The 16,880-nt window shown below is 34.9% G+C and overlaps 1 protein-coding gene across 2 annotated transcripts in view; it reads left to right on the forward strand.

The window, feature by feature from the left end:
* LOC142339850 (sphingomyelin phosphodiesterase-like) overlaps positions 1-15,799 on the forward strand; it is a 35,185-nt gene extending 19,386 nt beyond the window's left edge. For both annotated transcript variants that reach the window (XM_075390166.1, XM_075390165.1), the window contains exons 8-10: positions 6,864-6,954; positions 7,608-7,873; positions 15,287-15,799. In XM_075390166.1, coding sequence (XP_075246281.1) covers positions 6,864-6,954; positions 7,608-7,873; positions 15,287-15,573 — 644 coding nt within the window. In that variant the 3' untranslated portion in view covers positions 15,574-15,799. The remainder of the gene's footprint in view (positions 1-6,863; positions 6,955-7,607; positions 7,874-15,286) is intronic.
* Positions 15,800-16,880: the final 1,081 nt, after the last annotated feature.

The raw sequence follows: 16,880 nt of genomic DNA on the forward strand, positions 1-16,880 counted from the left end.
TTCTTCAGGGTTCAGTTTTTTACTTATAAAGATGGGCATTTTGTAATTTTTCATTTTGCTGAGTGATAGCAGTATTAGGCGTTTAGCATAATCACTATCTATTTTGACTATGAGGGTTCGACTTTTACCTTCACTGAATTTTCCAACTCGTTTTAAGTCAGTGACATTGCATGTAATTTGCAGGTGCTTAGTGACCGCTTTGACTTGTTTTAGATCATGCTCGTATCGTTCACGACTGTTGTTTGATTTCAGTTCAGGAATGCCTCGGAATCTTATGCCTTCATAGTTTTCATGGTTTTTCGGGATTTTTTGTTGGGGAAGTTTTATTGGTATTGGCTTTGGTTCTGTTGGGGGGGGGGGGTGATGTTTTTGGCTTTTCCCCGAGCTCTTGCTGGATTGAATTTAGTTGGGTTTTGACTGCTAGGTTATTAACTTTTATTTCAGCTCTTAATTCCTCAACTTCTTGTAAGAGTTTTTCTGTTTCATTGTTTTTTCGAATATTTGTGATTTGGTCCAGCAAAGCATCTTTTTGTTTTAGGTCAACACAACTTTGTCATATTAAGAGAATGTTGTTTAGAATACCACTTATACACATAATAATTTCATTTGATAGACCATTACATTTAGGGGTAAGATGCATGCATTCTCCACATGCTACACATAGAAAAATGGCAGATTTATTTTCAATGCTCGTTGAGCAACTTTTGCATCGGTTGTGTTTTGTTTTTTCTTTTTGCTCTTGACTCATTTTGTCGTTTCTGTTGATTTACTTTATTTTCAAAAATATTTCTATCGTTTTAAAAGATTGTTACGATCTTTATTAAATCGACATTCGTGTCAAATGATATTAGGAAACCGTGATCTCCGTGCGGGGATCTATGGTTTATTGAACTTGTTACTTTTGACCGTGATCTCCGTGCGGGGATCTATGGTTTTACTGGAATTACTTGATATACGAGGAGCTGCTGGAGGAAGGATAGAAAAGAGCCCGTGACCGCCGTACGGGGGTCTATGGTACTCTAATCTAATCGAAAAAACTGCACCGACAACCGGTATCACGGGAACACTCGAAAACTTGTGGGTGCTTTTCAGCCAGCTGCTAGCTTGTTCGTATACAAAACCTTGTTTTTTAGTAACGATACTACTTGGCCTTTGTTGTTAAGATGGACGTTGTCGTTGTCTGAAATTTGAGCACTGGAGTAGATAGCGTCTGCTAAGCCCCGAAAACCCCAATCGTATTTTTCGGATAGCTTATGAAGTTTTCGATTTACTGAGCGATGGCGAAGCAGGTCGTGGTCCTCGTACTCGGATTTAACTTGTTCAATTTCTTGTTCTGGGTGAAAACGTGGTGGGATGCCAAAAACAAAAACGTTATCGGTAACTTCAAAAAGGGTGTTTGCTAACTCACAGATACTGTCAACTACTTCCTGCACTGGAGTGTTGGAGGGCAAATATCTGTTGTACAAGTCGTTTCCACCATTGAATATTGCTATTTTCTCGTATTTTCCTTTTGGTTGTATGAAGTTTTGCGCGTGTTTCAACCCTGCGCCAGGAAGGGACAGGATGTTGATTTCAGGGTAAATGAGTTGTCTGACCTGTGAGTCACCAACCAGCAGGCCTTTGTTGTTTGACGTCTTGAAAGTGTGATATCTCATTTAAACATACACGCAGGTCACTAAAACCCTTCCATTGAAGGTCTTCCACACCTTGCGTTTGTAGACATTTAACATGAAACAATCTTTTTAATAAGTTTATCACAACAATTAGCTAATGTTATGTTTTTACCACGCAAAGAAGAGTATTGGTTTTCTACAGACTTTGGCTACTCGAAGAAGAGTATTTAGATTCTACGGGTTCTTTTGCGGATGCAAGTTTGTTCATAATTTATGTTTTGACTTTTGTTTTAGAGCGCTGACTTCTGTTTTCAAACATTGGATTTTGACATTAACTTAGTTACTAATAAATTGTAATTAGGAAGTGCTCGTAACACTTAAGATCAAAGGGGTTTCTTGAGACAGCTTTCTTTGACAACAATCCCTGCTCTCTATCCACACTACAGACACCTCATCAACCCAAGCACCGCAACCCTACAAGCCCCCCAATTCACCTCTCCCCACTTCAATTCTCCCCATCTCACACCCCCTGCCCACTTCACCTTCTCCCCGACTACTCCCTACCCCCACTGAACACCCCTTCAACTACCAAACCCCCTACCTATCTCCCACCTACCCCCTCTCACCTACTCACCACATCATTTACGCCCTCCAAGTCTAGCTACGTCCCCCCAAATCTCCATTTCCTACCCTACGCTTGACAAAAAGACCAGAACTAGAAATTGAGTTATCAGTTTTTTTGTAGTTTTAATAGAGAGTTAATTTTTCGTTGTTTCTCTCTTTTTTGATATTTCTTTTATATGTGAGGTAGATTTAGAGATTATATTGAATATTTTTTCGGTATTCTACTGGCTATGCTTTATTTAGCTGAAAAATAAATGTTCATGACTTGACCTTTTGACTTTTGATTTCAAAAATCGACTTCTGTCTTAGAACGTTGACTTCTTTTTTTGAACATTGGAACAGTAGCTTAGTTTTGTAACTTTTAATAGTTAGGAATTAATAATAATATTCAAGCTGAAAAAGTGATTTTTAAAACTTTTGATCGCATACAAGTCACTGCTACCTATCTAATCTACCCTTCCCCTCACTTCCGCACCTGCTTCCTTCCCCGCCTAGCTGCCTCCACTTATCACTGAAAATTGTTTTTTTTTCTCACTTAATTTTGTTCTTCTTATTTTTTTTCATATTTCTGAATTTAATATGGTTAGATAAGAGTTTTTATTTGCATGACTCTTCGAGTTGTTTCTAGTTTTCTACCTGCTATGTTTTCTTTAAATGGAGTTCGCAGTTGTTATGGTCGCTGGTCGATGTTTGTCTGATATTCTTAGAGGAAGTAACGTTTCTTAAATACAGAATAGTGCAGCTTCGATCTCATGTGATAGGATTTGAAATGACGTAATTTTTTTTAATTGCAACCCATTTAGTCAACAGCAGACAATAGTTTAAGAAAGGGGTTTGTTTCTCTATTTGTTTCAAAAACAATAATGTAACTGTTTCCAAAGTTAATCTACTTCTTTGAGCTAATGAAACTGCCCTTATGATCTGACTGGTCTGTTATCAAGTTTGAAAGTGTCATCTGGGGTTTCTTATAATAGACTGTGATTAAAAAAATTGAAATTTTTTTTCAATACTGCCGTTAAAATATGCAAAATGAGTTGACAAAGATTTCTTAGTAGCTAAAATTGAGATTAAACCAGCTGGCTTCACTGCTCGAGACATGATGCATTGAGCTCAATTCAGCGTAATGAATGGCAACGAGCAAGCAGGTCACCAAACACATTCGCTTTTATTCCTCTCCTCGTAAGAGCATGAGAATAACAAAGATATGAAAAAACCCTATATTAAAAGACATAGCGAACTTCGATGCAAATTGTTTTTAGTTTATGCTCTTATCAACAGCGAAAAAATTTACTGCTTAATTGTTCAAATGGCTTTATTATTCAAAATTTTATGAAATTTTTCGAACTCTAAGTATCTATGTAGAGTTCCCTGTTCATTTTGTTTCTCTTTGCAAAATGAATTTATAACAGCTTTGGGGTTTCAGTAGGATTTGGGAATAAATTTTATGTGTTTTTGACCAAGACAAAGACGAACCACAAAATTAACGAGAGAAAGTCCGATTGATTATCCGTGAAATCGAACTGGGCATCAACCTCCCCGCCCTCATCCAATTTGATAGTGACAAAGCCTCATTATAGGTCTCTTTTGTCTGGATTGGTCTCTTTAGAAGACCTTTAAAATACATCAAACATCAATAAAAGGTATTTGCTTTTAATCTGATGTTTCTTTTAATATTTCTTTAGGTAGTTCCTTTTATGGCGATGAATATGCATCAGGATTGTTTATAAAAGGAAACTTAATTCAAGTTGAGTATTTATTCCACTGTTAAACTTCTTGCTATGATTATAAAAATTCTAAAGAGAGGCAATTTTTAATTAATCTCTAATTAATTAAACTGTAGAAAATTTTTGAATTAATGTTTCTACGAAAACTTCGGAAAACAAATGATTTTTCATTCCCTCTTCAAGAAAGGGATGGGAAAAAGGAAGAACAAAAAGTTTATTCCTTATTGCTGTTAATTTTTGAAAAATTTAATAACGTTAACAACTTAAAAACAGTTTTTTTGAAGCCAAAACATTAGATTCCTGTGGAAAATGGAATCGCGTAGCTATGTTTCCTTACTTTTGTGTTCAAAAATATCATATGTTAAAAACTTCAGTGCCATGAAAAATATGAATAAAAAGGATTTTTGTACTTCTTTTTAAAATGCAGCCATTTGCCATCACCCAAAAGCAAAACTTGATGGTGAAGTATCAATTTTTAATAATTTCACAATGAACAATTTTGGAATTCACTTCGCTTTCCGTGATGCTAATATTGTGAACTGGGGACTATTTTAGCTGTCTTTATCAGCATAAGCCATTCGAGCAACACGTGAAAAAATTGAATAACGGATACAAAATTTTGAATTTCTTAGGGCTAAAACCGCGGAATTCAGCTGACTCACGTCAAGTTACAACCCAAGGGAACCCGTTTTTTATCGCTAGTGAAATCAAAATAGCAAGATGGTTGCACTCTGATAAATTGAACATATTTCCAGATCTATATGATTTTGACTCCAGTAATCAATTATGTCTTCCTCAAAAAAAACGGCAGCCTAATTTGCCAGCTTAATTGCCGATTATCCATGAAATCCGGAGGCCAATATTACAATTTTATTTAGATAAAATTATTCATCCCAACAAATATAGAGGAGAAGCAAAAAATTTTCATCCCAACAAATTTAGAGGACAAGCAAAAAATTTTGGATAATATTGCAATAGTATGAAAATAATAAAATTATTCGAAAAAAAGTAAAAATTTACATTAATCTACTGACGTTTCTTCATTTTTCCATCAATTGTATTTGGCCATGAAACCAGTTATAAATTAATACTATTTTCAAAAATTATTTGTTTTTGTTTTGTTTCGGAAAAGATATTGTAGAAATATATATCTTTCAAAATTAATGAAGTTTCTGTGTTGAGAGGAAGACTTTAGTCACGTCATTTTACGTGTTCTTAATTCTCTGTTTGTACAATTTGATTCAACAGGCATTGATCAATTATGAGTAAATAGCTGGCAACAAGATTACTTAGAGCAGTTTTTTGTGAAATCTAAGAAAAACAAAAGTGGTACCCTCAGGATCTCAGGATCGTAGTTTTATTTCAGAGAATTCAAGATCACCAGTAAGAACAGCGTTTTTGAAAAAAGTTTACATTTTTTTCTAACAGTTTAAACAACAGGTCCATTATTAAGGTTTTTGGTAACGGAAAAGGCTTCACCTTGTTTTTATGATTACCAAAATCGTCGATCGCAAAGTTAAGATTTGCTTGTGAGGTGCTATGTAATTTCAGGAGGTGCAACAGATGAACTGTAAGGGATATTAATTGTGGAGTCACCTCCCGTAAATGTTTTGCAGTAAATGTGGTTAACACTGATTTTCAATTGCCTGAAATTTAGTTTGAAACACTCTTGAAATGAACTGATATTTTTCGGTATAACTCTTTGATGGTATTTTGCTTTTGCCATCCTATAATGCAATGTAATGTAGTTTCTTCAATCAAAAGAAATTTAAAAACGCGTCTTCACTCTTAATTCCTCAAATTAATTAAATGTGCGTGAATCTACTTTTTGACGTTTTCATTAGTGGACATTGGGTGTGAGTTGTATATTTTTTGTTCAAGCAGAATTAAAAAGTGTCATAAGTGTCGCAGAAGGGCCGCATTTTGGGATTAAAACCACTTTGTATCCAAACCCGGGCAAACCGAAAACTATACTACCATTCTTTTAATAACCAGTGTTTTATAAACATTAGATGGGAATCAGAAGCTCTATTTACAAAAATCTTCTCGCCACTTTTGGTAGGTTGGCTCAGTTGTCTTTTCCTCAAAAAGTCAGTGTATCCAGCGGAAAACTAAACTTAAAAGAATTTATCTATGGAGCATAATATTTCACTTAAGCATAGGTTCTTTCTTATGGCTTGTACTGTCTACTGCGTCTCTGCTTGATATTAACCTTTTAATTGTTATGTTAATGTACTGCAAAAATTTTTGTATTGAAAACAGAAAATTGTTTATGTTTTTATCAATTCAAAGCAGACACTCAAAATATTCCTTTTCTATGTGTTTCATTCCTATAGAGAACCAAAAGTTGTACCTTTTTTAAATTTCAGACTTAATTGCGCGCGCTCTTTATCTTCAAGTCGGATGCACCATAAACCCCGAGTGTCAAATCAATCAGAAAAGAAAGTTAGAGTGGGTTAGTTTTTTGCAGTAGTTTTTTGAATTTTTGTTGGAGAAGAAATCTAGAGTATGGAATTTGCTCGGAGCAGTTTCAGACTTCACAAAATAAATATACAGAGAGGTGAAATTAGATTATCAGACTAAAATTAGTGGCCATTTAAGCAATATCGCAAAATGAAGTATGAGGACCTCATTTTTTCCTCGAAAAACAAAAAAAGGTTGAGAAGGATGTCTTTTCAAAGGATGATTCAATTTTTTAGAGCTTATCAAAGGAACCACTTTTGTATCTCTCCTGAAAGGATATCAGTTAGTCTAAGTTTACTTTACAAAAATGTTATTTAATTTCTTAAGCGTACTTTTCGGAAAAAATATTTCAGTCAGTGTTTACTTAGAGTTGGCCTCTTTTTGTTCTGTTAAAATGACTGATCAACTATGACCGCTAAAACCGCAAATGTGTTTTCAGTGGATGAGTTGCAAGAGTGTGAAGACAGGAACATCAAGGCGTGGATCATCAGCCACCACCGAGAGTTCACTCTCCCTTACTACAAAAACATGTTAGCATACAACATATATAAGGAGGCTCGAGTTTCGACTTTTCCAGTTTTCTCAATAAAAGCAAATATATATTTTTTAATTTTCAAAATGGCAAATCTAAATACAATTTAAGTTAGTTTTCCATTATGACCAGATTTAAATCGTCTATAATTTCCACATTTGTTCAATTTTCACGTGTCCACGTGTCCGTTTGCGGCTCATAAAACGGGCAGAAAAGGATTCTTCGTCCATCGGGCAGCAAAGGGTTCTTCTGTAAAAAATGCGTCACCTATGGTAACCTATCAGGTTAAGTCTGCATTCAAATTTGTGAGTGAAATTATCCATGCTCACTAGTATTTTTTTTCTGATCAAAAATATCCACCCAGGTTGAGGTGCCAGACCGAAGCCGGATATGACCAGACCGTCCCAGATGGAAAGTGCCTATGTGCAGACTATAATGCGTTCATGTCCAGACCATCGTGCATTCATCCGTGTTTCCAGACCGTGTAATTTTGAACGCACGACGTCCCCCTCGTGCGTTCATCTTTGGTCTGGACATACTTGATTCCGTCTGTCCTCAATTTGGGAGGCACATCGAAATCACCGGATTTTAAAACGAGGCACTTTCAAAACAACGGATATTAAGATCTAAAGTTTTAAACACTGACTATAGGTACGACAAGATAATGCAGCGATACGTGAGCACGATAACAGGATGGTTCAACGGCCATACTCATACAGATGGCCTGACAGTGTACTATGACGACACAATCAAAGAAGGTGTGAACACACCTGTGCTCACTGCTTTCACAGCACCCAGTGTGACAACATACTCAAATGCAAATATGGGATACAGAATCTACTACGTGGACTCTAAACGGGAGGATGCCACATTTTTTGTGGCTGACTACACCACTTACTATCTCAATGTCACTAAAGGTAATTACTTAGTTTGTGAAACGAGTCCTACCCGGGTCGAGGTTTGGCGGTGAATTTTCGTAAGAAATGCGGTGAAATGTGGTGAAAAAAAATAATTTTCACCGCGTATTTCTTACATCTTTTCGCGGTGAATGCGGTGAATCGCGGTGAATTATTTATTTTCAACGCCTCCTCAGTATTCTTACAAAAAAGAATCATCCCCACAAGGGTTCGAACCTATGACCTCCTGAATGCCATCCACTGCTTAGTCCACTGCTCCGACTGTCCCTTACATCTTTAAAATTTCATGTGAATTTAAATCAGATTGATTAAACTTTGAAAATCATATGCGGTGAATTTTTGTAAGAAATGCGGTGAATGTCGCGGTGAATTTTTGTAAGAAATGCGGTGAAATGTGGTGAATTATTTTTTTTCAACGCATTCACCGCTTTCACCGCATTTCTTACATTATTTTGCCACAAAACTCGATGCGGTGAATTTTTGTACGAAATGCGGTGAATTTTTGTAAGAAATGCGGTGAAATGCGGTGAAATATTTATTTTCACCGCATTCACCGCAATCACCGCATTTCTTACAAAAATTCACCGCATTCACCGCATTTCTTACAAAAATTTACCCAAAAACCTCGACCCGGGTAGCCAGTATGTAATGCTGAAATTTTTTTGAATGAGTTCTAGGAGGCGCTGATCAGCGCTGACATAATATCGGAAACGTCGAACTTTTCACAATCATTTCTGAGTAAATCAAGAGCAGCGCTGACATAGTATATGCAATAATTAGCTTAGAAAGAATCTCAGTTGAAGGTAATTTCATTTTCCTTCACGCTAAAATGAGGGATTTTTCAGAATTTTTTATTGATCAATTTTTCATTAAAAATAGCAAAGATTCTTGAAAATAATTAAAAGCCTGAAAACTCAGAACAGTAAATCTAAAAAGGCGAAGATAAAAACTATTATTTCAAGCTCTATTTAGAAAAATTGTAACTGAGGAACTTTTCAGAAAACAATACAAGTGGTGAAAATTTTGTTCGATTACTTTTTGTTTCAGCTAATTTTCAATCAGTTCAGCACTTTGTCCTAATAAATTCAAATGATTGTTTCCTTAAAGCCTGAGCAAAGGAAGAGAAGTCAGCCCCTTTACTTTGGTCCCGTGCTTGAATAAAAAAGTCAAAGTTTCCGGTGAAGTATTTGATTTCAACAAGCGGTAGTGTTGAATATGTAGTGTTGCGTACAGGTTTCGAGATTGCTATGCGATGGCAAAGTTTCTAAGATTCGATAATGGATCGATATTATCAAAGATGCCATTCGCCTTATCAGCTTTGTAATTGAAAATCACGAAGATAACTAACACAAAAACGTTTTCTTCGAATTACCACAGTAGACTTCAGATGAAGCTATGTTATTCTTCCTGTTGTCAACAATCAGAAATGGAATTGGTTTTAACGGCAAAAAATCTCAACAAAGGTGTCATAAAATTTTTTTCACGTTATTTAGCCAAGAAAGGGTTTTTCTTCAGAAAAGCGGTGGTATTACGGAGATCAAAAATTTACTCCGACATGCTTTGAAACTTACAAAAAAGATGACATCCCCGCTCAACTTCTGGATGATTATCTTGGTGAAATCGGGACATCGTGAAGCTAGACAGGCAGTATAAATTAGACTGATTGTTAAAAATCACGGAATATAGAGGTTATTTTTCAATGCTTCTTAAAATAAACCAGGTAAGTGCCGTGATAAACAACAGCCCAGACGAGGAAAACAGAAATGTTTACAATCGAGTTTAAATTCAACGAACCTCTAAAATTCAGTATTCTAAGTTTGTTTCAAAGTTGTTTCACTTATTGCTAACAAACCTTGTCTAATTAATTTGCGCTGCCTGCTTTTAATTTAAACATTTTGTTTTCATCTTAGTGTAGACTCTTATACTTGTTTTTTTTCCTCTTTTCTGTTTTTTAAGCCAGCAAGAACAGCAAGTAGAAAACAAGAACAGCTTGCAATTCACATAAATTTGAATAACAATTCGTTCATTTTAACCTTCTCGTAGGTACTTTTTGATTTGATTCAGTCTTTGCAATTGATGTGAATGAAATTATTCAGTGCTGATAAATTCCATCCTTCGTGCTCAATCCAACATTTTAAACCAATAGTAAGCTAAACTGGACACCATAACATAAGAATGCACACTGAAGTATATTTGAATGGATTAATCGCCTTGTAATATTTCGATCCCTTCTATTATCAGTACATGAAATGAATAATAATAGTTTTCCGTAAATTGAATGGCACGTTTTTGGTAGCCTGTATTGGTAGCATCAGGGCAGTTTTTGATATGGTTCCAAACCGCTTTAAATATGGATGAACAGGACGAGACTCCTTAAGAGAACAATGAGACAAGACTCTCTGGTGTAGCTATAAAATTCAAATGATATGTTTATATTTAAACGGTGAACGCCAAGTAAAACGAAGTAAAAGGTTTGGGAGTGTGTCGAGATATTGTTCATAGATATTTCAGGGGCTGTATTGCCGTATTTCCCGACCTACGCTTTAAAACAGTTAAAAAACATTGTGCCTATATTATCTTAGCCCTGTTTGGAATAAAGTTAATCTTTAAACGAATTCTACATAACTAAAAGCGCACATTAAACCAAGTAGTTTTGCAGTAGTATTCAGCGCGAAAAAGTATACCTATATAATGCGATGTATTACAGGTCTTGCTACCTAATTTCGAACTTGAAAGTATGTCTTCCTCAAAAACGGTGGAATCCCTGCGAAATATAGATACTGCGCTTGTCTCTTAATGTATCAGATTTTCTTTGCCTGATTTCCAAGTGATTTTTACAAAGGCGGAAAATCGAAGGCGGTACACCTCGACAGCGTTATGAATTAATTTTAAAACAGGCACTGATGTAACGCTGAAAAAATGAGCCCATCCGCAAAAAAGAACTCGAAAAAGATTGCGGTCTATTTATGGTGACTTAGACAAATTTTTCAGCACAAGCAGTGGTTAGTTTAGCACAATCAGCGCTTATTTTTGGACAAATAAAAATTTGAACTTTGATTCGGCGCTGTTCCGACAAAATTTTCAACACATTCTTGGATTTTAGGATACGGGCAGACAATTTCCGTTTTCTCCACAGATGAAAGATTTAGACAAGTATTTTACTTCATGGTTGCAAAGATAATTTTGATCCCATGAGTCCAAGTGAGCGAATTAATCTGCAAGTGCAATTTAGAATGTTTAATATAGACTAAAATTTTAGTTTGAGACCAACTAAGTAAAAACATCATTGATAGCTTTTGGATCGATATTGCGCATTCACAGATTCTTTCAGTCTATCATTTGTAGAATGAAATTTTGGCAACATTTAGGCACATAAACATTTATACCTATCTAAACCAGGTTTATATTTAAACGGTGAACGCCAAGTAAAACGAAGTAAAAAGTTTGGGAGTGTGTCAAGATATTGTTCCTAGATATTCCAGGGGCTGTATTGTCGTATTTTCCGACCTACGCTTTAAAACAGTAAAAAAACATTGTGCCTATATTATCTTAGCCTTGTTTGGAATAAAATTAATCTTTAAACGAATTCTACATAACTAAAAGCGCACATTAAACCAAGTAGTTTTGCAGTAGTATTTAGCGCGAAAAAGTAAACCTATATAATGCGATGTATTACAGGTCTTGCTACCTAATTTCCAACTTGAAAATATCTTTTCTTCAAAAACGGTGGAACCTCTACGAAACATAGAAACTGCGCTTGTCTCCTAATGTATGAGATTTTCTTTGCCTGGTTTCCAAGCGATTTTTACAAAGGCGGAAAATTGAAGGCGGTACACCTCGACGGCGTTGTGAATTAATTTTAAGACAGGCACTGATGTAACGCTGAAAAAATGAGCCCATACGCAAAAAAAGAACTCAAAAAAGAATGCGGTCTATTATGGTGAATTAGACCAATGTTTCAGCACAGGCAGCAATTAAATTAGCACAATCAGTGCTTATTTTTGGACAAATAAAAAATTGATTTTTGATTCGGCGCTGTTACGACAAATTTTTCTGCACATTCTTGGATTTTAGGATACGGGCAGACAATTTCCGTTTCATCCCCAGATGATAAATTTAGACAAGTATTTTACTTCATGGTTGCAAAGAAAATTTTGATACCATGAGTCCACGTGAGCGAAATAATCTGCAAGTGCAGTTTAGAATGTTTAAAATAGACTAAAATTTTAGTTTGAGACCAACTAATTAACAAACACCATTGATAGGTTTGGGATCGCTATTGTGCATTCACAGATTGTTTCAGTCTATCATTTTCAGAATGAAATTTTTGGCAACATTTAAGCACATAAACATATATACCTATCTAAACCAGGTTTATATTTAAACGGTGAACGCCAAGTAAAACGAAGTAAAAGGTTTGGGAGTGTGTCGAGATATTGTTCCTAGATATTTCGGGGGCTGTATTGCCGGATTTCCCGACCTACGCTTTGAAACAGTTAAAAAAATCTGTGCCTATATAATCTTAGCCCTGTTTGGACTAAAATTAATCTTTAAACGACTTCTACTTAACTAAAAGCGCACATTAAACCAAGTAGTTTTGCAGTAGTATTCAGCGCGAAAAAAGTATACCTATATAAAGCGATGTATTACAGCTCTTGCTACCTAATTTCCAACTTGAAAGTATCTCTTCCTCAAAAACGGTGGAACTCTGCGAAATATAGATACTGCGCTCGTCTCTTAATGTATCAGATTTTCTTTGCCTGGTCTTCAAGCAATTTTTACAAAGGCGGAAAATTGAAGGCGGTACACCTCGACGGCGTTATGAATTAGTTTTAAGACAGGCACTGATGTAACGCTGAAAAAATGAGCCCATCCGCAAAAAAGAACTCGAAAAAGATTGCGGTCTATTTATGGTGAATTAGACGAAATTTTCAGCACAAGCGGCAGTTAGTTTAGCACAATCAGCGCTTATTTTTGGACAAATAAAAATGTGTGCGAATTAAACTGCGAATTGAAATGAGCGAATTAATCTGCAAGTGCAGTTTAGATTGTTTAATATCGACCAAAATTTTAGTTTGAGACCAACGGCGATATGAAATAATTTTAAAAGAGGCACTGATGTAGCGCTGAAAAATGAGCCCATACGCAAAAAAAGAACCCAAAATAAATTGCGGTCTATTTATGGTGAATTAGACGAATTTTTCAGCACAGGCAGCAATTAAATTAGCACAATCAGTGCTTATTTTTGGACAAATAAAAAATTGATTTTTGAATCGGCGCTGTTACGGCAAAATTTTCTGCACATTCTTGGATTTTAGGATACGGGCAGACAATTTCCGTTTCATCCCCAGATGAAAGATTTAGACAAGTATTTTACTTCATGGTTGCAAAGATAATTTTGATACCATGAGTCCACGTGAGCAAAATAATCTGCAAGTGCAGTTTAGAATGTTTAATACAGACTAAGTTTTTAGTTTGAGACCAACTAATTAACAAACACCATTGATAGGTTTTGGATCGCTATTGTGCATTCACAGATTGTTTCAGTCTATCATTTGCAGAATGAACTTTTTGGCAACTTTTAAGCACATAAACATATATACCTATCTAAACCAGGTTTATTTTTAAACGGTGAACGCCAACTAAGACGAAGTAAAAGTGAGCTGACATAAAAACGAAACAAAAGTTGTGCAATAGTTTTGTTATCAACCAGAAACTATGCATTGTTAACGGTTACAATCAAAACCTTGCGTAGAATTAGCAACAAACAATGTATTCCAGTGTACGAAACAAACAATTTACGTCCAATTTTGTATCATCCAGTGGTTGCCAACTCCAATAGACAGGTATCCATGGCGTCCCTGGGGACAACAGGTACAAATAAACACGAAGGTATCTCAATATTTTTTGGCTTACTTGACCTCGTCTTCAACATTCTACTTGCTTGCCTATAGGTTTGATGGAACGCCACTTTTTTTAACACGTTTTCACTTCTTTTACAGAAGCAATTGGCCAGCACTAAAATATTCCCGACGCTCACTCTTTCTGTACCTGTGGATGCTGTATATTTACTATCGTTACAGGTTTACATAAACAGCGTCGAGAAATTTAAAAAAAATATGATTGACATTACTGACAAAAGCTACTCAAAATCTCCTAATATGGTTGTACCCAGCTCTCATCTATTTGACCATTTAGTTATCGCTACCTCCAACTTTATGGAAGACATAAATTGAATTTTGAAAGCTAAAATTATATTTATTGCCAGAGGACCAAAAATTTGATTTATCTTTCATAATGTCTGAGATCTACGTTGCTTCGTCTTCTACAAAAATGTGTTTTCTCAAGTTACGAAAAACGTGTCTAAAAATTTCCTTCAGCTCGATGTCATTGACCAAAAAACGCGGGGTGGTGTATAAACAAAAAGAAAGAAAACATATTCTCGTCTCTTCATCGAGCAGATTTTCTTTATATTTTTGAAATATCCTATTTAAAAGTGTTGCCGTGACCATAATTTTCGAAATCGAAATCTTTAACAAATATATCTGATCTCAGAGGTTCCGCTAATTATCGAAACAATATATTTGCAGAAGAAACTTGAGAGCAATTCGTTTAAAGTTTTTGAAACTAACATTTATATGAATTAAAATGTGATGTATAAAATCCCTATAAATTTCGGTGAAAGTTGTTGTTGAATAATTCAAAAGTTATCAACAAGAAATTTTTTCACAACAAAAATTAATTTGCATATTTAAAATAAGCACACGACTACCAACAAAGTTTTTGGTAATAATTTCACGAAAGAGTGTGTGAACATATTTGTTCATTTTCCCGAAGGCTTTCACCACACATGTAAAATTTACTCAATCTGTTTTTTGCTTAGGGCGCCATCTTGAAGCAGTTTGCTTTGGTCTGTTAGAAATGTAAAAAAAGCATTCCAACATGTATCTAGATTTATTTTGAAAATTTCAGTGAATGTGAAAAGTGAAAAAGTGATAAAGCATGCTAAGTAAATTGTTTTTTTTTTCAAGTAAAAATTTTTTTTCAAGGAAATTTTAAAAATGTCGCGTAAACTATTAATTTTGTTTGTGGAGAAGTTATCAATGCTGCAACTTTTGTTCTGCAAGATATTGGACGGTCAAAATTGGCTTAACAAAACAATCCCCTGGTATAAATTTCCTTAGCCCCATTTCCTTACATGACATTTATTGCTAGTCTTAATCCGCGCTAATTAACCCAGCTGCAATATAAAAAAACGAACACAAAAATTGTGTTGGTCACAGGATATTTATGCGTTAATTTTTTGTAGTCTTTTTCACCGTACGGTCCCTTATCCCCGGAAAGCATTTTAGGCTTTTCGAAATCCCAACTTTCAGTCCGGAACGTGAGCGTATGCAATATTTCCTGTTTCAGCCAAGATGACGGGCAACATTGAATGGGAGTTCGAATACAGAGTGAAAGAAGCATTCAATATGACAGGCACCCTCCCCACTGACTTCGACGACATGCTCACTCGGATGTCATCAACAACTTCTCTAGCCGAGAGCTACATCTACTTCGAACACAAAAGTGCCGCAAATGTCACCTGTGACGTCACTTGTGCTCAAAACAAAGCAAATGGGCTAAAACATACATTTGATCCCAATCCTGGGCAAGAAAAGGACCAAAGTGCAGCTCAAAGCACAGGGGAAGAGTTTTAAAACAGCTTTCCAAAACGAAATTTTAAATTATAAAATTAATCTAGCAAATCTCTGAGAGATTCATCCATAGGATGCAAAAACGTTTAAAATGTTTATTGTTCACTTGTACATCAATACCACTGCTATATAGGGTTCATTTTCATGTTTTATATATTTGTATTAGGTATTCATATTTTTGCTCTATATTTACTATATCAGCTTAAATTGAAATCTTCACATTTTAAAATTTACTATTTAAAAAAAAACAGTTAACCTGATAGAACTTGTTCTTGTATTCGTTTTTCAAGTGTCTTTTTCAAAAGAGAAGAAAGTTTTAATCGTGTCATTTAGAGAAGAAACAACCTTACTGTTTTGGTTATTTAAAAAAATTTCACTTTTTCCCCTATGGGATTTTTGTTGCCTTTGACAATTTTCTCGAGAGACAAATTGTTGTCATTGACGTTTTCCTAGCAAAAAATTCCAATTTTCTTTTTTTGTTGTCATTTCTCACTTCGTTGTTCAGACTATTGCACCCTCGAAAATCTCATTTTTAATGTACTGATTTTAGAAAATTAGTCATTTTATTTTGATCACTTTTTTTGTTTGCACCACATTACTCTGCAAAGAAAGTCTCTTTTTGTTTCTGTTCTCCACATTTTTGAGTTTAAATTTAGCGAAAGGCAAACAGTTGAATTAAACTATATATTTGTTGTCATCATTTTAGTCAAGGTGGTCCAAGCCTCTTTCGAGGTTATGTTAATATTTAGAATTCGAAAATTTTAATATTAATAGAAAGCTAGTCTAAGTTCAAAATAATTTTTCAAGAGCTTACTTGTAGTGGTTGTAATTAACGCCTATGTTTGTACTATTTGCCGGGATAAGGTTCCGTTCATTTCTAGCAGATCTAACACTACACTAGAGTTTTAATTTTATTTGAATACCCATGGTTTTTAAAAAGAAGCTTAAAGTTCATCAAAAGAACTTGTGTTAATATAGAGTCAACAAATAGTCATTTTAAAAAAAAATTGTGTTTGATTTGTGCGAAGATATAGAAAACTATCTGTGTCAGAAGCGAGTACCTTAAATGACTTTTTTTCCGTAATTTTTTTCCCGACTAATAACGACAAATGTCCATTTCTGGCAAAATGATCAGCTTTTTATTCAGGCTTGCACTAATCTTTTTAGTAGTAGCGCAGACTTAGCGATCATTGTAACGAAGAAACATTAAAATTTTTTTTCAAAATCGATTGTAATTTCTTACTATTTTAGTTTAGTTTTGACTGTTAAAGAATTTTAAAGTTAAAAAGTCCTCAAAGAGCAGCTGTATT

This window comes from Convolutriloba macropyga, chromosome 5, assembly GCF_964194025.1.
Source record: "Convolutriloba macropyga chromosome 5, txConMacr16.3, whole genome shotgun sequence".
NCBI classification, from domain to species: Eukaryota; Metazoa; Xenacoelomorpha; order Acoela; family Convolutidae; genus Convolutriloba; species Convolutriloba macropyga.